The sequence below is a fragment of the Macaca fascicularis genome, chromosome 4 (genome assembly GCF_037993035.2).
Source record: "Macaca fascicularis isolate 582-1 chromosome 4, T2T-MFA8v1.1".
Taxonomy (NCBI): Eukaryota; Metazoa; Chordata; class Mammalia; order Primates; family Cercopithecidae; genus Macaca; species Macaca fascicularis.
In genome coordinates this window covers 67,788,593-67,810,181 of record NC_088378.1, presented here as the reverse complement: position 1 = coordinate 67,810,181, position 21,589 = coordinate 67,788,593, and the positions used below count along the sequence as shown (strand labels likewise).

At 41.7% G+C, this 21,589-nt stretch overlaps 1 protein-coding gene and 1 long non-coding RNA gene across 8 annotated transcripts in view; one reads left to right on the top strand and one right to left on the bottom strand.

Moving 5' to 3' along the window:
- The window catches only part of PDSS2 (decaprenyl diphosphate synthase subunit 2), a 297,668-nt gene extending 286,737 nt beyond the window's left edge, over positions 1–10,931 (bottom strand). For all 7 annotated transcript variants that reach the window (XM_005552232.5, XM_045391303.3, XM_074037382.1 and 4 more), the window contains exon 1: positions 10,350–10,931. In XM_005552232.5, the coding sequence (XP_005552289.2) occupies positions 10,350–10,645 (296 nt within the window). In that variant the 5' untranslated portion in view covers positions 10,646–10,931. The remainder of the gene's footprint in view (positions 1–10,349) is intronic.
- A 124-nt stretch (positions 10,932–11,055) lies between these two features.
- On the top strand, positions 11,056–20,815 carry LOC102119348 (uncharacterized). The gene is made up of 3 exons (XR_276276.5): positions 11,056–11,583; positions 14,184–14,363; positions 19,421–20,815. It is a non-coding gene; the product is annotated as an uncharacterized lncRNA (long non-coding RNA).
- The last annotated feature ends 774 nt before the right edge of the window (positions 20,816–21,589 follow it).

Below are 21,589 nucleotides of genomic sequence, written 5' to 3'. Positions count from 1 at the left end.
AATAGAGATGCCCCAAACTGGGTAACTTACAAAGAAAAGAGATTTATTGATCCAGAGTTCCGCATCATGGCAGAAGGCACCTCTTCACAGGGCGCCAGGAGAGAGAATGAGTGCCAGCAGGGGAAATGCCAGATGCTTATAAAACCATCAGCTTTTGTGAGAAGTCATTCACTATCATGAAAACAGCCTGGGGGAAATTGCCCCCATGATTTGATTACCCACCCACTGAGTCCCTCCCATGTGGGGATTATGGGGATTACAATTCAAGAGGAGATTTGGGTGGGGACACAGCCAAACCATATCAGCAACTTTATCCCATGTATAAATTCACACACCCACCACCACAAGACTCCCAACTGTTCTACCACAATATTCCTCTTTGTATTTACACTCCTCCCTATTCCCCACATTGTCCCAGACTCCAGAAAACACTTACTGTTCTCCATCTCCAGTTCTGTCATTTTGAAAATGATATAAATGTTATATAAATGGAATCAGACAATATATAAACTTTTGAGATAAGACATTTTAAAAAATTGGGTAAAATTTACATAAAATTTACCATCTTAACCATTTTTAAGTGTACAGCTCAGTAGCATTAAGTATATTCACAGTGCTGTACAAGCAATCTCCAGAACTTCTTATTTTGCAAAACTGAAATCCTATAACTACTAAACAACTCTCCATTTCCCCCTTCTTCCAGTCCCTGGAGACCAGTCTGTTTCTACACACAGTTTCTCTAAATGTGACTATTCTAGACACTTTATATAAGTGGAATCATACAGTATTTGTCCTTTTGGGACTGGCTTATTTCACCTAGCATAATGCCCTCCATATTTCACTTAGCATAATGTCCTCCAGGTTCATCCATATTATGACACATGTGCAACTTAAAACACATGGGCTCAAACAATCTTCCCACTTCAGCCTCTAGAGCAGCTGTCTAGCTAATTTATTTTTAGGAGCCACCATGTCTAGTTAATTTATTTTTTTATAGAGATGAGATCTCACTATGTTGCCCAAGCTGGTCTCAGACTCCTGGCCTCAAGTGATCCTCCCACCTCAGCTTCCCAAAGTGTTGGGATTACAGGCATGAGCCACTGTGCCTGCACCCTCCTTCTTTTTTAAGGCTGAATAATATTCCATGGTAATATATACCACATTTTGTTAATCCATTCAACCATCAATGGACAACTGGGTTGCTTCTACCTCTTGGCTACTGTGAATACTGCTGCTATGAACATGGGTATACAAATATCTCTTTGAGACGCTGCTTTCAATTCTTTTGGAAACAGACCCAGAAGCAGAATTGCTGGATCATATGGTAATTCTATTTTTAATTTTTTGATGAATGAGATCGACTTTTTTCACTCAGAATAATTCCTCTGAGATTCACCCAAGTTGTTGTGTGTATCAATGGTTCATTTCTTTTTATTGTTGCGCAGCATTTCATTGTTCTGTATGTACCACAGTTTGTTCAACCACTCACTAGGACATTTGGGCTGTTTCCAGTTGGGAAATAATTAAAGACAAAATTAAAACAGTATAACAAACAGTATATATGTAGAGGATAAATTAAAGAAAGGAAAACTTTGAATGTAAGGGAAAGAATGTTGAGGAATCAATTCACAATGACCAACTACGAAATTCCAACATGAGAGAGAAAATGGTGGGAACCATGATACTGAAGAAATAACACATAAAATCATCCCAAAATAAAGGATATAGGATTAAGTTAAGAAGGTCCTCATTCTTCACTCCAAAAACCATCAAGGTGAAATTTTGGAACATCATTCTAAAGAAAGGATTTTTCCTCTAGAAAGAACACAGTCCTATTCAAGCTATGGAATGAAAATGGCATCAATACAAGAAACTTAACTGCAAAGGAGAAATATGTATATGCAGGATTTTCTACCTACAATTCTATAGGTTATGGCAGCCTATTACAAATAAAGCTGCCACAAACATTTGTGTATAGGTTTTGGTATGGACATAAGTTTTTATTTCTCTGGGATAAATGCTCAGGAGTCTGATTGCTGGGCTATATGGTTAAGTGTATGTTTAAACTGATTGATCAATCAAGCGATTGACTAACTGAGACAGGGTCTGACTCTGTCACCCACACTGAAGTGTAGTGGTACAACCACAGCTCACTGTAGCCTCTAACTTCCGTGCTCAAGTGATCCTCTTACCTCAACCTCCCAAGTAGCTGGGACCACAGGCATGCACCACCACACCCAACTAATTTTTTAATATATTTTGTAGAGACAGCATTTTGCCACATTGCCCAGGCTGGTCTTGAACTCCTGGACTCAAGTCATCTGCCTGCCTCAGCTTCCCAAAGTGCTGGGATTACAGGTGTGAGCCACTGTGCCCAGTCGTATGTTTAATTTTATAAGAAATTGCTACGCTGTTTTCCAGAGGGGCCGAACCATTTTACATTCCCATCAGCAATGTATGAGAAATCTAGTTTCTCTGCATTGTTACAAGAATTACATATTATATTTTTTATTTTAGCCATTCTAATTGGTACATAGTAGTATCCCATTGTTGGTAGAAGAGCTGAGGCAGGACTGGCTTGTCTGTCATAATGTAAAAGAGTCTTGGAAGATGTCCAGGGTCTAAAACCCCTCGTGGCCTTTGGAATACCAAGCTCCGTGCCAAAGGGTGGAAGGCTGCACTGCTGCACCACAAATCTAAGCCCAGGGCATAAACCCCTTGTGGCTTGGATGGAACCCAGGGCTCAGGGCATAAAACCCCTCATAGCCTCTGGAATGTGCACAGACTTGTTGGTTCCTTGCTTCTTTCTTGTAAACATGTCCTCCATTATCTCAAGCAGCAGAGCATATTCTATATGCGTCAAAGGAAATGCTAAACCATCACAGCTACACTTAATGCACCACTACCTTTCTATCCCCATGTCCCCATGCCCTCACCTGTTAACCCTCATGTCCTCACCACCTGCTTCTTTGTTTGTTCACCAATAAATAGGGTGGGCTCCCAGAGCTCGGGGCCTTTGCAGCTTCCAATCTAGCACTGGCCCCCTGGACCCACTTCATGCACTCTTAACTTGTCTTTTCTCATTCCTTTGACCCCACCGGACTTTGTAGCCCCCACAGCCTGGTGTTGGGCCTGATCACCCCAACATCCCATCATGATTTTAATTTGCATTTCCCAAATGGCTAGTAATGTTGAACATCTTTTCATAAGCTTACTTGCTATCTTTATAGGTTTTTCTTTTAGCCCATTTTCTTTTCTTTCTTCTTCTTCTCTTTTTGTTTATTAAGTGACAAAGTCTTGCTCTGTTGCCAAGGCTAGAGTGCAGTGGTACAATCATAGTTCACTGCAGACTTGAAGTCAAAGTCTTGGGTTCAAGGAAGCCTCCTGCCTCTGTTTCCCTAGTAGCTGGGATTACAGGCATGAACCACCACACAAGCTTTTTTCCCATTTTCTAATTGTATTGTTTGCTTTCTTGAGTTTAGAGTTTGTTTGTTTTTTGTTTTTTTGGTTTGTTTGTTTTTTGTGACGGAGTATCACTCTGTCGCCCAGGCTGGAGTGCAGTGCCATGATCTCACTGCAACCTCCACCTCCCAGATTCAAGTGATTCTCCTGCCTAAGCCTCCAGAGTAGATGGGACTACAGGCGCCCGCCACCACACCTGGCTAATATTTGTATTTTTAGTAGAGACAGGGTTTCACCATGTTAGCCAGGCTGGACTCAAACTCCTGGCCTCAGGTGATCCACCTGCCTCGGCCTCCCAAAGTTCTGGGATTACAGGCGTGAGCCACCACACCCGGCCTCTTGAGTTGAGAGAGTTCTTTACAGAATCTGGATACAAGTCCTTCTTTGAATATGTGATTTGCAAATATTTTCTACCAGTCTATGGCTAAACTTTTCACCCTCTTTACAGGGTCTTTCACAGAGCTAAGTATCAAACTTTTTTCTTTTTTTCTCGAGATGGAGTCTCAGTCTGTTGCCCAGGCTGGCTTGCAGTGGCATGATCTCAGTTCACTGCAATCTCAGCCTCCTAAGTTCAAGCGATTCTCCTGCCTCAGCCTCCTGACTAGCTGGGATTACAGGCGCACACCACCACACCCAGCTAATTTTTATATTTTTAGTAGAGACAGGGTTTCACCATGTTGGTCAGGCCAGTATCGAACTCCTGACCTTCTGATCCGCCTGCCTCGGCCTCCCAGAGTGCTGGAATTACAGGTGTGAACCACCACGCCCCGCCAGTCTTGAACTTTTATGGAGTCCAATTATTGTTTTCTTTTACGAATTGAGTTTTTGGTGTCATGTCTAAAAACTGCTTACCTAGCCCTAGGTCCTGAAGATGTGTTTTCTTTTTTTTTTTTTTTTTTGAGACTGAGTCTTGCTCTGTCACCCAGGCTGGAACGCAGTGGCATAGTCTCGGCTCGCTGCAACCTCCACCTCCTGGGCTCAAGCAATTCTTGTCCCAAACTCCTGACCTAAGGTGATCCACCCACCTTAGCCTCCCAAAGTGCTGGGAATACAGGCGTCAGCCACCCCACCCAGCTGTGATATTATCCTATGTTTTCTTCTGAAAGTTTTATAGTTTAACATTTCACATTTAAATCCATTTTAAGTGGACATTTATTTCACAAATAATCCGTTTTACATTGACTTTTAAAAAATATTGTTATGAGGTTTAGGTCAAGGTTCATTTTTTTGCCTATGATGTTCAATTGTTCCAGCCCTATTTTTGGAGAAGGAAGAAAAAACAAACAAACAAACAAACTATCCTCCCTCCATTGAATTGTTTTTGCACTTTTGTTAAAAATCAACTGGGCATATTTGTGTTGATCTATTTCTGGGTCCTCTATTCTGTTCCATTGATCTGTCTGTTCCTCTGCTAATACCACAGTGTTTTGATTGATGCAGCTATATAGTAAGATTTAACAGTAGGTGGAATGATTCCTCACCCATGTTTTCTTTTTCCAACATTTTAGCTATTCTAAAATGTTCTAGTTTTTACTATTCTAGCTCTACTCATGCTGCTCACTTTATTGCACTGCTTATCCGTGCTTTTAAGGTCTTCCCCGTACCTAGTAGAGGTATGGCAGCCTGGAGAAGAAAGGCGAAAAAAGAATCATGAAGGAAAAAAATAATATTATACAACTACTACCCTAAAACATTACTCATGTAATTTTTATCCATTCTTTCTTCAATGGAGTCCCAATTTCTCCATGAAAAATTCTCTACTATTCCAAGCCATCTCTCTATGTAGTAGCTCATTAACCACAAGTCACTTGTTTCCTTCTGTTAGATATTTGTAAATATCTTTTGTGTCAACTCACCAAGGGACAGGGTCCATGTTTTAGACTTCCTTTTTTTTTCTTTTCTTTTTTTTTTTTTTGAGATAGGCTATCACTCCGTTGCCCAGGATGGAGTGCAGTGGCATGACCACAGCTCACTGCAGCCTCGACCTCTTGGGCTTAAGGGATCCTCTCAGCTCAGCCTCCCAAGTAGCTAAGACCACAGGCATGCACCAGCACACCTGGATAATTATTTGTATTTTTTGTAGAGATGGGGTTTCGCCATGTTGCTCAGGTTGGTCTCAAATTCCTGAGCTCAAGCAATCTGCCCACTTTGACCTCCCAAAGTTCTGGGATTGCAGGCATGAACCACCACAGCTGGTCTAGACTTCTTTATATCACTTCGTAGGTTTCAATAAACATTTAGTAAATTAATTGGTGATTATCTAATTATAGATTACAACAGAGAGATCCTAGGAAATCTAGATGAACAAGAGTAAAAATGAGCTAAATGCTCCTCTATTCCTAGTAACAGAATCATTATCTCACCAAACCTCAGGATTTTTAATCTCATTTCTCATTTAGTGTTAAATTAAAGAGTATATGTCACATCTAAGCTGTTTTTCCCTTTTCTTGACAAGATGTCTTAGGTAAAGAGATCAGTGAAGAGCAAATTACAGTGGTTTCCGTTTTTTTTTCCTGCTTTTGCTAACAAAGTCACCATTCATCTAAATTTTAGGGCTGATAGACATGATTCACCCCTAACATACCATGTAGCTTTATTTGAAAAATAAATGGTTCCAGCCTGGGAAACAAAGCAAGACTCTGCCTCAAAAAAATAAAAATAAAAAACAAAAAAATACAGCTGCTTAATCCATGATTTTAGTTATAATTTACAATAATCATTACCTGCTTAACCTCTGGATCAAATGCCTGCTCCTTTGCTGAAATACCTGTGTACAGTGTATACACATATATATACAGATATAGATCCACACCCCAAAAGTTTCTTTATTGGCTGACTATGACTTTAGGCTGTTTAAATAATGTGCAACACATTATCGTAGGTAAATCGAACAAAATTATATGCAGATTAGCTCTTTCTTTTCTTACAAAATACAGCAATTCATACCTACTACAACAACTTTGCAAAAACTTACTTATTCTGTGCCTTTCCAATTTTGTCGCTGTACTATAGTACTACAAGGCAGGTTAGGCAACAATTAGGAAAGTTTTAGAACCATTAGTCTCACAAACTTTCATCTAGGGTGCCTCTGGTGGCCTCTGAAGAGATCTTCTCCAAACCCTCATCTGATGTTCTTGCAACTATGTAGATGAACTACAGTTCTCATAATATACACATTAATAAGGTTCTTTTTAGCTCCACCCTTTTCAGTTCTGTGCTTTATTATGGACTACAATACTCACAATGCAATACTACAGCCCCTATCATTTACACTATCATTCCCATCAAACACAAAGAAACCTCCTACTGGATTACCAAAAACTAAGAAATCTGGGCCAGGCGCAGTGGCTCACACCTGTAATTCCAACACTTTGGGAGGGCGAGGTGAGCAGATCATGAGGTCAAGAGCTCGAGACCATTGTGGCCAACATGGTGAAACTCCTTCTCTACTAAAAATACAAAAATTAGCTGGGTGTGGTGGCGTGTGCCTGCAATCCCAGCTACTCCGGAGGCTGAGGCAGGAGAATCACTTAAACCAGGGAGCCAGAGGTTGCAGTGAGCCGAGATCACACCACTGCACTCCAGACTGGCAATAGAGCAAGACTCCGTCTCAAAAAAAAAAAAATTAAGAAATCTCTTAGTTCTCGTGTTATGAGAACTAGGAGTAACCTGAACTCAGAAGTTGTTTATGAGAGTATAAACTGGTACATTCACTTTAGAAAGCATTCTAAAGATAAACATGTGCACATTCAACAATTACACTCCTGTTTTTATATCCTCATGACATGAACACCAAAGGATAGGCAAACATATTTATAACAGCATTTTTCATAATACCAAGAAATGCAACAACCCAAATGTTAATTACAAGATGACTGTGAGGCCCAGCGCAGTGGCTCACGCCTATAATCCCAGCACTTTGGGAGGCTGAGGTGGGCGGATCACGAGGTCAGGAGTTCGAGACTAGCCTGGCCAACATGGTGAAACCCTGTCTCTACTAAAAATACAAAAATTAGCCAGGCATGATGGCAGGCACCTGACTAATTTTTGAGAGCTACTTGGGAGGCTGAGGCAGGAGAATCGCTTGAACCTGGGAGGCAAAGTTGCAGTGAGCCAAGACTGTGCCATTGCACTCTAGTCTGGGCAACAAGAGTGAAACTCTGTCTCAAAATAAATAAATAAACAAATAAAAGATGACTGTGGTATATTCACACAACAGAATTTCATACACCAGTGAAAATCTAATGAACTACAGTCAAACACATCACACAGATGAATCTCAGAAACCATGAATTTTAAAAAGGAAGTCGCATAAGGCCATATGTAATAAACTACCATATTTGTACACTGCAAAGAAACCAGTAAAATGAAACATTATTATTTAGAAAAATAACAATGTAATTTTATTTATTTCATTTTGAGACAGGGTCTCTTGCCCAAACAGGAGTGCAGTGGCACAATCACGGCTCACAACAGCCTTGACCTCCCAGCTCAAGCAATCGCAATTCTCCCAAGTAGCTGGGACTACAGATGTGCACCCCCACGCCCAACTAATTTATTTTATTTTTTGTAGAGATAGAGTTTTGCTATGCTGCCCAGGCTGGTCTCGAACTCCTGGGCTCAAGCGATCTTTCTACTTTGCCTCCCAAAGTGCTGGGATCACAGACATGAGCCACCACACCAGGACCCATGGTAATTTTGAAAAGGAACAATGTTTAAAAACAGTTTAGTGGGAGTCAGGGAGATGGACTGAGGAGTACACATTTAGCTTCAAAAGGACTGGTAAAGTTATAGTTCTTAAGTTGGGTAATAGTAGGCTTATTCGTTTCATTAAGCTTTAAACATACTTGTGTGTGTATGTGTTTTGAGTGTGTATCATCTAGAATCTCTGGAAAACTAACATTCCAGCTAGTCATAAGGTGATGTTCCTGATAACTAGGAACAATGCCAAGGAATAAAATCACTTTATTATTACTATTTGATAACTTCTGTAGTAAGAAAATGACAGGTGCCTCAAAAAATTAAAGCAAGGGGTGGGTAAGGGAAGTGAGTGTGGCTAAAAAAGAGCAACATGAGGAATCCTTATAGTGCGGAAAATGTTCTTTATCTTAACTGTATCAACATAAATACCCTGCTTATGCTATTACACCATCGTTTAAAAAGATGTTACCATTGGGAGAAACAGGGTTAGGTGTATATTAGATATCTTTGTGTTATTTCTTCGAACTGCATGTAAATCTACAACTACTTCAAAATAGAAGTTTACTTTTAAAAAACAACAACAGAAACAGGTCCTTTTAGTCCTAGATTTCTCCACCTTGGCATTATTGACATTTTGCAGCACCTAATTATTTCTTGTGGGTCTGTCCTGGGAATTGAAGGGTAGCATCCCTGGCCTCTATCCACTAAATGCCAGTAATGCTAGTAATGTGCCTCCATTTGTGACAACCAAAAATGTCTCCATACATGCCAAATGTCCCCAGGGTGGGAAAATTGCCCCAGTTGAGAACCAGTGCTCTAGTCATAAAAGCCAAGAAGAGATATGAAAATGTTCCTAATTGAAGAAGATGAAAGAGATAGAACAACTAAATGCAATACTTGATTCTGGACTGAATCCTGTCCTGGAGGGTAAAGAATGCTATAAAGAACATTATTAGGCCAATTAACAAAATTGAAATTAAACGGTAGATTAAATAAAAGTATTGTATCAATATTAAATATACCTAAGTTGGTAACTGTAGTGTACTTATGTAGGAGATTACCGCTATGCTTAGGAAATACATACTGAAGTATTTAGGGGAAAAGGATCATGATGTATGCAATCTACCACCAAACGATTCAGAAAAAAACATATAGAAAGATATATACACGTGAATAGTATATATATGTGTGTTTATGCATTTAATGAATATATTGACATATATAGACATAGATATCTACATAGTAGGTGAATCTGATTAAAGAGTATGCAAGTGTGTTCTTTGAACTGTATTATTTCTGTAACTTCGCTGTACGTTTAAACTAATTACATATCAGAAGTTGTGGGGTTTTTTTAAGCGGAAGAAAAAAAAAAAACTTTTGGCTGGGCACGGTGGCTCACGCCTGTAATCCCAGCACTCTGGGAGGCCGAGGCCAGTGGATCACGAGGTCAGGAGATCGAGAAACCCCGTCTCTACTAAGAACACAAAAACAAAATTAGCCGGGCATGGTGGCGGGCACCTGTAGTCCCAGCTACTCCAACCTGGGTGACAGACCGAGACTCCGTCTCAAAACAAACAAACAAACAAAAAACAAAAACAACCAAAAAAAAAAAACTTTATAAATCCTAAAGGCAGGTTTCACAGCAGTAGTACAGCATAAGTGATAAATATCCCAAGAAGATAATGACTACTAACGGGACAAATTCCTACTTCAACCCCAAGACATTCGTTGGAAATAAATTATCTACCTTCAGCCTCTCTCTCTCTCTCCTTCCCTACTTTCTAGAGGTGACCCCCTGAACAGTGCGGGACAGAAAATTAATCTAGCCCATTAAAATAAAAAAAAAATTAAAAATACCCCCATCTCTAGGAAGTGACTCAATAAACATACATCCCCGCTTGATTTCTCCACAAATCGCTGAGGCATCTTCATCCTCAACAATTAAGAAGCAAAATCGCGGAAAGCATACAGTGTTTCAAAGAAAACCACTTATCCGCTCAGCTGAGCAATAACGTTAAGTGGACTAGAGAAGAGACAACATAGAATGTCTAGGAGGACTGAGTAAAAAGGAAAGACTAAAAAGAGATAAACCAGGAGCCAGTCTGAGAGAGGTAGAATGCGTGTGCCTGCCAGAAAAAAAGTATTCCAATGAGTGCGAGTGTGTCAGCGGGAGAGGGGTAGCTCACCTGGCTGTGGTAAGCAGAGGGTGCTGAGTGCCCACCAGCTTCCGCACCTGCATAGCGATGTTGCTGAGCTCGTCGCTCAGCAGGCAGCGAAGGCTCATGAAGGACGTGGGGTACCCCACGATCTTCTCCGCCTCTGACACTACCTGATTCCAGTGGGCTGGGGACTTGGAGGACTGACCACGCCAAGAGCCCACCGAGGAGATGGTGTCGAGGGACGGGGACCACCACAGGCGACGCGGGGAACCCGAGGCTCCGAGATAACGGGGCAAGTGCAACAGCAGCTGCCGAAGGTTCATGGTTTGAGTCTGGAAGGGTCTGGGACCTGGGGGTATCCAGAGGTGGCGCGGGAAACAACGCAGGGGCAGAGGAGGAACTTGCAGTAACTAAAAGGAAGCGGCAATTCTTGACCCTCAGAGGAGGGTGGCTTCCTGGAGCAGTGACCAGAAACGAACTTTAACTGCTGCTTTCTGCGGCCCAGTCTGGGCAAACAACAGCCCCAGCTCAGCACTGCCCCCGGCCACCCGGGGTAGAAACCACAGCCGCTGCCTATGCGGAGGACGCCATATTGGAGGCATGGAATGCGGCCTGCCGTAAAGACGGAGGCGGGTTGTTAAGAATGCTCTCTACTTTACGGCGTACCCGATAACGCCCCCGAAGGGGCGGTGCTTTGGAGGTGAACCCGGGAAGGCGAGGCGAGGCGAGGCTCCTCCCACCCCTCCGCTCTGGGCCAGCGAAGGTCGCGGGTGTTAGGCATCAGTTGTGGGGGACGAGTGGTCCCTCTGCACACAGCGTGTGGGCCGAGTCTGGATTCATTAGAGTCCCCGGCGCCCAGCACTGAGTCGCATGCATAAGTATTGGTGTCACGAACAAGGGTCAGACCCTGGCTCGACCGCAGGGAAGGGCGTCGGGCGGAGGCACCAGTTCCTTCCGGAAGCCTTTCGTCGCTATAGCCGCCAGCCCCTGGAAGTGGCCGTGGCCGGGCGTGAAGGCGGCTCTTGGGGCTGCTTGCCTCCTGGAGCTGGGGCCACGGCTCAGTGGTGGAACGCCTAGTTGGGGCGTGGGGCTGAGCCCTCCTGCCCTCACGGCCCAACCAGACGAAAAGTGGCGTGGTGCGGCGGAAAGGGATCCCAAGGAAAGTCCTCGCATCCAACTTCGAATTACCGGCCTCGTCTCTGAGCCCTGGGAGAAACAGCGGTGCCTCCTTCCTGAGGGTGCGGAGAGGAAGAATGAAACGGTGCCTGCTCCCTGCCTCTTATCTTCCCCTTTATGCCTAGCCTGAGCTCAACTCCAGGAATCAAGACCATCGCTGACTGGAATGCTTTTCACATACTAGTTCATGTATTACTTTATTTAATCCTCAGAACAGCCTCATTAAGTAGATAATATTAGTATTCTCCGTGTTTTGTATGAGGAAACTAAGGTGCAGTGGAGTCGTGTAAGTTGCCTAAGACCACACTACACAGGGATGTGAGCCCAGACAATCTGGTTTCAGAATCCGTATTCTAACCAAAAGATTACACTGTCTAAATAATAGGCTCCCATCCACTCTTTTCTCCTTATTGCTGAGAGGAAACAGCCAATGTGATTATCTTTTCAGTAATGCTGCCTTTCCCCCCCCCCCAAAATGTGTCTAGGATCTTACCTCCTTTCTTATCACCTAAAACAGGTGTTAACCGTTCTTAATAAAGGATGTATTATCCACTCTTAAAAATAGTTTGTAAAACTCTAAAACTTTCAAAATCCTTCCAAATTCATGGCATTTTATTTTTATTTTTTATTTGTTTTTTGAGATGGGTCTGAAAACTCTGTCGCCCAGGCTAGAGTGCAGGGGCATGATCTCAGCTCACTGCAACATCTGCCTCCCAGGTTCAAGCAATTCTTGTGTCTCAGCCTCCCAAGTGGCTGGAACTACAGGCGCCCGCCACCATGCCTGGCTAACTTTTGTATTTTTAGTAGAGACAGGGTTTCACCATGTTGACCAAGCTGGTCTCAAACTCCTGACTTCGGGTGATCCGCCCACTTCGGCATCCCAAAGTGCTGGGATTACAGGTGTGAGCTACCGTGCCCGGCCTGTCAGTATTTTTTTTTTTTTTTTTTTTTTTTTTTTTTTTTTTTGAGACGGAGTCTCGCTCTGTCGCCCAGGCTGGAGTGCAGTGGCCAGATCTCAGCTCACTGCAAGCTCCGCCTCCTGGGTTTGCGCCATTCTCCTGCCTCAGCCTCCCGAGTAGCTGGGACTACAGGCGCCCGCCACCTCGCCCGGCTAGTTTTTTGTATATTTTTAGTAGAGACGGGGTTTCACCGGTTAGCCAGGATGGTCTCGATCTCCTGACTTCGTGATCCGCCCGTCTCGGCCTCCCAAAGTGCTGGGATTACAGGCCTGAGCCACCGCGCCCGGCCCCCTGTCAGTATTTTTTAAATGAGCATATGCATAATACTGTACCAGCCTCTTGAGCTACAAATAAAAATTGGGACTTAAAAACAAAGAGTAGTTGTTCACTTTGCAAAACAAGATGATTCTTTCTACAAAAGATTTAGCTTCATACTCTTCCTTCGGCAAGTTTTCCTTGTGATTTAAATTTTTTATTTTTTTACAAAAATTCAGTTTAGGTATAACTTTTCAGGGACACATTTTATTTAACGTGAATTGTGATTATAAGTATTAAACACAGTATATGTCCTCAAAGTAAGTAAGCTGAAGTTTGAAAATAATTCCTGTGAAAGAGATAAACTCTTGGCAACAAAATTCAGGTCTGTTAGGAGATGAAAATAAATATGGAGAGTGAGATACTTTACCATTCCAGGAGATGAAAATAAATATGGAGAGTGAGATACTTTACCATTCCAGAAAGTTCCAAGGCCAGAGCTTCTGGGTTATCCAAGGTGAAAGAAGTCATGAAAATACAAAGAGAGATAGAGACTAATGTGATACATTGTGCACCTGAGGCTGTTTCTTCAGCCTCATGGTACCTTAAGGGTAACTTTTCATGCAATTTCCTCAGTAGCAATTCACAGCATGTACTTTAATTTCTCCACAGAAGCCAAGTGCATTATTCTCTGGTCATACTCTATTAACCAAGTTTTTGATTATTCATGGGACTCTGGGTCCCATTTACTTTAAATAATCAGCACTTTCCTTTATACTTACAGTTAAAAGGTTGCATTATACTTAATGATAATCAGTTTTTAGAAGGTTAAAATGGTATTTGTTCTTTAATCTCCCAGATAAATATGTTATTCCTTAGAGTCTTTATGATTAAAGAAATTTCTGAATTGCTAGTGACTTTTGGAGGAAGAGGGAGGGGGAGTATCTGTGATTCTGCCCTTCCTCTGCCACTGATAATAGTTATTTTAAGGATGTCTGTGAATGTGTGCATAAAGAAAGAATACAGCAGGATTTCTCAGCCTTGACATTATTGGCATTTTGGACCAGATAATTCTTTGCTGGGGGAAGTGGGGGCAGTCCTGAGTATTGTATGGTGTTGAGTAGCATTCCTGACCTCTACCTACTAGATGTTAGCAGCACCCCTTTGCAAGTTGTGACAACCAGGTATGTCTCCAAACATTACCAAATGTCTGTCCCCTGGAGTGCAGAATTGCCCACTGGGAAATGGGAGATGCTGAAAGAAAAAAACAGTGTCCATTCATGACATTTACTCCTACAAAGCAGCAGAAGAGGTAGTCCTGGGTGAGAGTAGCCCTGCAGGTTACAGAGTGGTCACTCCACAATCTATGGAAACTTTCAGCCACACTCAGGGACTTCCCCTTGGCATCGGAGTTGTTTGGAGACAGCAAGCTGACCAAAAATGATCACAATTCCTCCTCTATGTTTTTCAGGATTCTGAAGCTTATACCAGTAGAACTCACTTACTGGCCACTCTGCATTCTACTGACCTTAAAAAGAGTAAGGTCATATTTGATGTCCTTTTATTTGGCTGGAAATGCAAGCCAACCTTGGAAAATACAAGGTCTTAACAAGGATAGTGATGCTGTGGGTGTTGGTATTTCCACGATTAGGTGAGTGGAAATAGATAGAGATATTGCAGCCACCCTCCTTCTGTCAACCTCAATACAATCACCTATTGTTTACCCTGAGAGTTCTTCCAAAGGCAGATGAAAGCATTGTGGTGTATCTTGGGCCAAGATGATAAAAGGAGGCAAAAATCCAAAAGTTTGACCACCTACTTGGTTAGCAGGCTATGGAGATGCCACATAGTGCTTTGAGAATGCAAAATGGTACGCGGCAGCTATGGAAGGGAATTTGATAATCCCTAGCAAAATTACATATATATTGCCCTCTGCCCTAGAAACCCACTTCTAGGAAAATATCCCAAAATATAAAATGACTTAAGCACAAGCTTATTCATTGCAGTATTATTTGTAATACCAAAAGATTGGAAACAATCCAGATAACCCCAAGTAAGAGTTGGTTGAACAAACTCGAGTAAATCTACACAGTGAAACTATGCAATTGTGAAAAAGAATGAGGGCCATTTCTTTACACCGAGGTGAAATGATCTTCAGAATATATATTAGTGTAAAAAGAAAAAACCCAAAGTGCAGAACAGTAGATGTGCTTTTTTTTTGTAAGATAGCTAAGCTACAAATGCATATTTGCATATATTTGGAATAGGAGGAAAAGTGGAGGAGACAGGCATGGAAGCTAGACTACTCTGAATATACCTTGGCTATATGGTTTTGATTTTAGAATCATGTATGTGTTTTACATTTTCAAAATAATTTCAAATCCAAAAGAAAATTACAATTCCTAAAATTTGAAAACAAATAAGCTAAGTGTATATTAAGTTGGTGGCATAACCATACCAAGTAAACACTTTAATTACTTTAGAAAATACTGTTTTCGGCCACGCACAGTGGCTCAAGCCTGTAATCCCAGCACTTTGGGAGGCCGAGACGGGTGGATCACGAGGTCAGGAGATCGAGACCATCCTGGCTAACACAGTGAAACCCCATCTCTACTAAAAAAAATACAAAACACTAGCCGGGCGTGGTGGCGGGCACCTGTAGTCCCAGCTACTTGGGAGGCTGAGGCAGGAGAATGGCGTGAACCTGGGAGGCGGAGCTTGCAGTGAACTGAGATCTGGCCACTGCACTCCAGCCTGGGCGACAGAGCAAGACTCTGTCTCAAAAAAAAAAAAAGAAAGAAAATATTGTTTTCACTATACAATCATAATAGAATATATGCTCAGGATAAATAGAACAACAAGGATATCTTAAGCGTTAGTCAATAATCTTATTGCTAGTTGAAATACAGATAATATTATAGTACTTTCAAACTATTCTTGTATATTATAGGTAAAAACAATACTAGGGTTTTTAGGAACAGTGATTTTCAGAGTAAGTAGAATGGATGTAATATTAAAGTTGAATTAGAATATGAACTTATGATTCTTTTCTTTAAAAAAAAATGTATTTCTTATATCCCAGTAAGAATTGTTAGGGGAAAAAAAGAAGCATTTTACTTCCTGTATCCCTTGGAAAGGCCTAGAAGTAATGACAATCTTGTAATAATAAGCACCTTTAGCATTCACTTTTTTTTTTTTTTTTTTTTTTTGAGACAGAGTCTCGCTCTGTCACCCAGGCTGGAGTGCAGTGGTGCAATTTCAGCTCACCACAACCTCCACCTCCTGAGTTCAAGCGATTCTCATGCCTCAGCCGCCCGAGTAGCTGGGACTACCGGTGCATGCCACCACATCCAGCTAGTTTTTTATATTTTTAGTAGAGACAGGATTTTGCTATGTTGGCCAGACTGGTCTCGAACTCCTGAGCTCAGGTGATCCACCTGCCTCAACCTCCCAAAGTGCTGGGATTACAGGCGTGAGCCACCACGCCCAGCCACATTTTACTTTCAAAAAACATCATTTCCTTTGAAAAGAAATGAGGCTCTTTGGAGGAATGGCAGATTTTTGTCTGGGGCAAGACATGTATATGATGAACCTTGAACATCTTGTGCCAGAAGTCAAGAAAGCTATTAAAGTCCAAAGGGACAGGTCAAAGGCACAAAGGGATCAGCATAAAGGAGCTCCCACTGGCTGAGAAGAGGACAATCTGAGCACCCAAAAAAGTAAGAACTACAACTGATTAGAATTCATTGATTACATATAAATCGATGAGTTTATTATTACATATAACTGGGACAACATTCTGAATATTTGCAATGTCAAGAAAGAACTGAGCATTTATCCTTCCTTTCCTGTGTGAATTATATTTTGTGATGTCTTAGCCTGGCTTACCCCCTTGAAAGTTGAACCTGAGACAAGGGCTTACTTTTAGGTAGTTTGTTTTGGACAGTGATCTCAGGAAGCAGAAGTGGATGACTAGGGAGAGTGAAACAGAGAGAGTCAGTACAAGGGTGTTATCTAGTTCGTCATCACTGTGGGCAATGAGGCCTTGAGCCATGTAGAATATACTTCATAATTGTCAGCTTGATGCAAGATAGCAGTTATTTATCAGCTCCTTTCTCCCATTGGTCCAAGTTTCCTCCTTGGAGCCTGAGCCCCCTCATACTTCTAAGCTGTCATGTGTGAGTGCTAGGCAAATGTCCCTCCTTTGTAGTGTCAGAGGAACTCAGGGGCAGAAAATGAGATGTATGTGATGCAGATGAGGAGAGGTGCTCTCAGGTTACACCTGCAGGAAGCAGGTTGCTGCATCAATGGCCTTAGTAAAAGGTGGGCTGAGAGGATGTGAAACTGGGAACAAGCCACTTCTAATGGGGTAACCAGATGTCCAAGATCGATGAAGGAAAGTTCTACTTTATAAAAATAATTACATCAAATAAAAGAGAAGTGATAGAATCAGGAAATCACCATTTTACAATTCCTCATGACTTAGTTGATTTAGGCAACAATTATCAAAATGTGAGGCTGATGGGGAACCCTGCAATGAAGGTCTCAGGCTAACACCACCTGCAACTATTAACCAATCTCAGTGTCACTACGAGTGGGGAGTCCACCCATATGTGCCTCCTCCTGTGGTGCTTTATGAAGTACATAACACCACCTAAGAAATATTTTAGCTTAAACAGTTGAATCTAAATCTCATCAAGTCTTCAGGACTAACAGAAACATAGGAGAGGTAGAAATAAGTAAAATGGCATCACAAGGAAGCCAATGGACAAATTCAGCCTGTGGGATGGTCTGCAAGCCAACTGCCTGGGTCTCTTCAACAGGACAAGGGAGGAAGAAGGGAGTAAAGGGACTCCCCTAGATTGAAAGATTTTTTTTTTTTTTTTGAGACAGAGTCTTGCTCTGTCACCCAGGCTGGAGTGCAGTGGCCGGATCTCAGCTCACTGCAAGCTCCGCCTCCCGGGCTTATGCCATTCTCCTGCCTCAGCCTCCCAAGTAGCTGGGACTACAGGTGCCTGCCACCACACTCGGCTAGTTTTTTGTATTTTTTTAGTAAAGACAGGGTTTCACTGTGTTAGCCAGGATGGTCTCGATCTCCTGACCTCATGATCCGCCCTTCTCAACCTCCCCAAATGCTGGGATTACAGGCTTAAGCCACTGCACCTGGCCGATTGAAAGATTTTAAGAGGTAAAGCAAACCAAGTGTAATGTGTAGACCTTGTTTGGATTCTCATTCTAACTAACTGTTAAATGTAAGTTTCGAGACACTCAAAGAAATTTGAATATAGTTTTGATATACTAGATATTGCAAAAGACTTGTTAATTTCACATGTGAGTCTATAAGAAAATGTTCATATTTTAAAGTGATGGATACTAATGTATATAGGGATAAAATAACAGTGCCAGGAATTTGCTTTAAGACACTTCAGGAAGGGAAAAATAGATGAAAGAAGTATGTTAAAATCTAAAAAGTTGTTCTAGATTATGCGCATATGGTATTCATTATACTTTTCTGTTGTGTGTATTTTTGAATATTTTCTTTTTTTTTTTTTTTGAGACGGAGTCTCGCTCTGTCGCCCAGGCTGGAATGCAGTGGCCGGATCTCAGCTCACTGCAAGCTCCGCCTCCCGGGTTCACGCCATTCTCCTGCCTCAGCCTCCCGAGTAGCTGGGACTACAGGCGCCCGCCACCTCGCCCGGCTACTTTTTTGTATTTTTTAGTAGAGACGAGGTTTCAGCATGTTAGCCAGGATGGTCTCGATCTCCTGACCTCATGATCCGCCGTCTCGGCCTCCCAAAGTGCTGGGATTACAGGCTTGAGCCACCGCGCCCGGCCTTTTGAATATTTTCATAATGAAAAAATTTAAAAGACAAATAAATATCCTCATCACTATTCTACAAATGGAAATAAGTCAGATGATTTGCCCCAAATCGTAAAGCTGGAAAGTGGTAGAGCCAGAATTAAATCTAACTCATCTCATTCATTCCCCTGTATTCTGTTGCCTTCAAAACTAAATGCACTTTGGCAGAGCACAGTGAATCACGCCTGTAATCCCAGCACTTTGGGAGGCCAAGGTGGGCAGATCACGAGGTCAGGAGATTGAGACCATCCTGGCTAGCACAGTGAAACTCCATCTCTACTAAAAATACAAAAAATTAGCCGGGCGTGGTGGTGGGTGACTACAGGTCCCAGCTGCTTGGGGGCTGAGGCAGGAGAATGCCGTGAACCCGGAAGGCAGAGCTTGCAGTGAGCTGAGATCGTGCCACTGCACTCCAGCCTGGGCGACAGAGCAAGACTCTGTCTCAAACAAAACAAAACAAAACAAAACAAAAAACCTAAATACACTTTGTTTATTTTTTCACTTATTTTCCAACCTCAGGTATACATAATTGCTTCTTGACAAAATTTCATCATTGGTCCATGCATTGTTCTTTTTGATTGTATCATGGTGGTAGCCAGATTCCAAGATGGTGCCCAATGATCCCTGCCTCCTGATAGTCACATCCTGAGTCCCCTTCCACATTGTTCCAGGGTTGGTTTGTGTGATCAATAGCATCTAGCAGAAATGATGGCATGTCACTTCTGATATTAGCTTTATAAAAGACATTGTGGCTTCCATCTTTTTTTTACATTTTTTTACACATTCTTTCTCTTGCTCTCTTTCTCTCTCTCTCTCTCTCTCTCTCTCTCTCTCTGCTTGCACTGCAGGGAAACCATCTCAGGAGTAGCCCTGTAGTGAGGAACTGAGCCTCATACCAACAGCCACATGAATGAGCCTTCTTGAAAATGGATTCTCTAGCTCCTTCAGAGACTGCATCTGTGATTGACAGCTTCACGATTACCTCCTGAGAGACCCTAAGCCAAAAGCACCCAGAGTCCTGACCCTAGAAACTATGTGAAATAACAAATATTTAAGTTGCTAAATTAGGTAACTTATTATGCTGCAGTAAATTACTGATACAATTATCTATTAATCTTTTTATAATTTAATACATAAAGTGAACTTGCCACTAACACAAGAACTAGAATATTAATCATAGCTTACTTCTATCTATGTGACCTTTCTCCATCCCTTTCCCCTTACTTACCAAACTAAAGTTATCTTTATCCTGAATTTTGTATTTGTCATTCCCATCGCTTTTCAAAAATATAATTTAATAATATATATATTCCTAAAATATGTCATATAATAGTGGTTTGTTAGTTTTAAGTTAAAAGTGAAGTTTCATGATAGATGTAATTTTCTGTGGCCTTTTTAATTTATTCAACATTATTTTGCTGAGATTCACCCAAATCATACATACATAGTGGCAGTTCATTTGTTTTGACTATTGTATAGTATCCATTGTGTGACTATACTACTCTTCATCCACTCTCCTGTCAGTGGACATTGGGATTGCTCCGGGGTGTTTTCTATTACAACAATGCTGCCATGAACAGGTTTACAAATGCCTCCAGGTGCACATAGCAAGGATTTATATCTAGCATTGGAATTACTTGGTTGTAGAGTATATGAATGAGCCAAACAGCTTTCCAAAGTGGCTATACCAATTTACGCTTCCACCAGCCGTTTATGAGAGATCCTCTCATCACTTGATATTGGCAGATTTCTTAAAATTTCTACACAAATGGGTATAAAACAGAATCTCATTATGGTGTAGATATGCATTTCCCTTATCACTAGGAAGATGTCTGAATGCACTTTCCATATTGTAGATTAGACCTCAAATATGGTGTGGGAAGGTACGACGAATTCTTTATTACAATTGTTCTCTTTGGTTTAATTTTTAGGTCTTCCCATCTCAGATCCTCCCTCCTCATATCACAATAGTCCTTTCTCGCCATTTCCTTTAGTGTTCTGAGTGTTTGACCTTAGAACAACTGTAGTTAGGGAGGAAATGGACCAAGACCTACTCTCCTTTTTTGTAATTTCTCTCCCTACAGGGCAGCAGTGTGGAATTGACTTGTGGAATCGACTAGTGGTGCTGCTAGTTAATTTCACACTAGGATTAGCTCAACAGGGGAAGAAGTTGATCCTTTTCTTTTACAAAGGCTCTTTCTGGGGGACTATTTTCTTTTAGAAACTTAGAATAAAAAGAAAAATCTGCTGAGAAGGTTTTTACTTGAATGTAGACAGTATTATAAAATAGCCATGTAGGTTCTAAACCTCTGTCCTGAATTAACTGTATGATCAGAGGCTAGTTACTTAACACCCTGAGTTTAAAATTACTCATTTGTAAAACAAAAATCGACAATCTCTTGAGTCCATTTAAGTGCCAAAATGTATTTATTCCATGAACAAAATTAGCTAGTAAACTGACTTGTTCCTTAAGGTAATTTCATCTTCTCCACTTACTTGCTTCCTACCAACCTAATTGATCTTGGCATTAACACAGGTTAAAACTTGAGGCCCTAGGCTGGTCATGGTAGCTTCTGCCTGTAATTCCAGCACTTTGGGAGGCCAAGGCAGGAGGATCACTTGAAGCCAGGAGTTCAAGACCAGCCTGGACAACAAAGTGAGATCCTGTCTCTACAAAAAATTTACACACACACACACACACACACACACACACACACACACACACGATTTCAGACAGGGCCCTGTCATGCTTCTTGAATCAATATGTTTGCCACTGCATCCCCAGAACTCAATACTATATCTGCCAAAGAATAGGCACCACATAAATATTTGTTGGTCAGCTGAATGAATAATGAATGAACAAGCTAGGTCTTTATGCTCCATTCCCGTTTCCCCTCTACCATCATACTCAAAATCAGAAGTTACTTGAGTTGTACTTTACTTATGATGAGACAATCAGGAAGCACAGAGTAGAGAATGTCTCCAATACTGCAAGTCTAGCTGGCTCTCCTTTACTG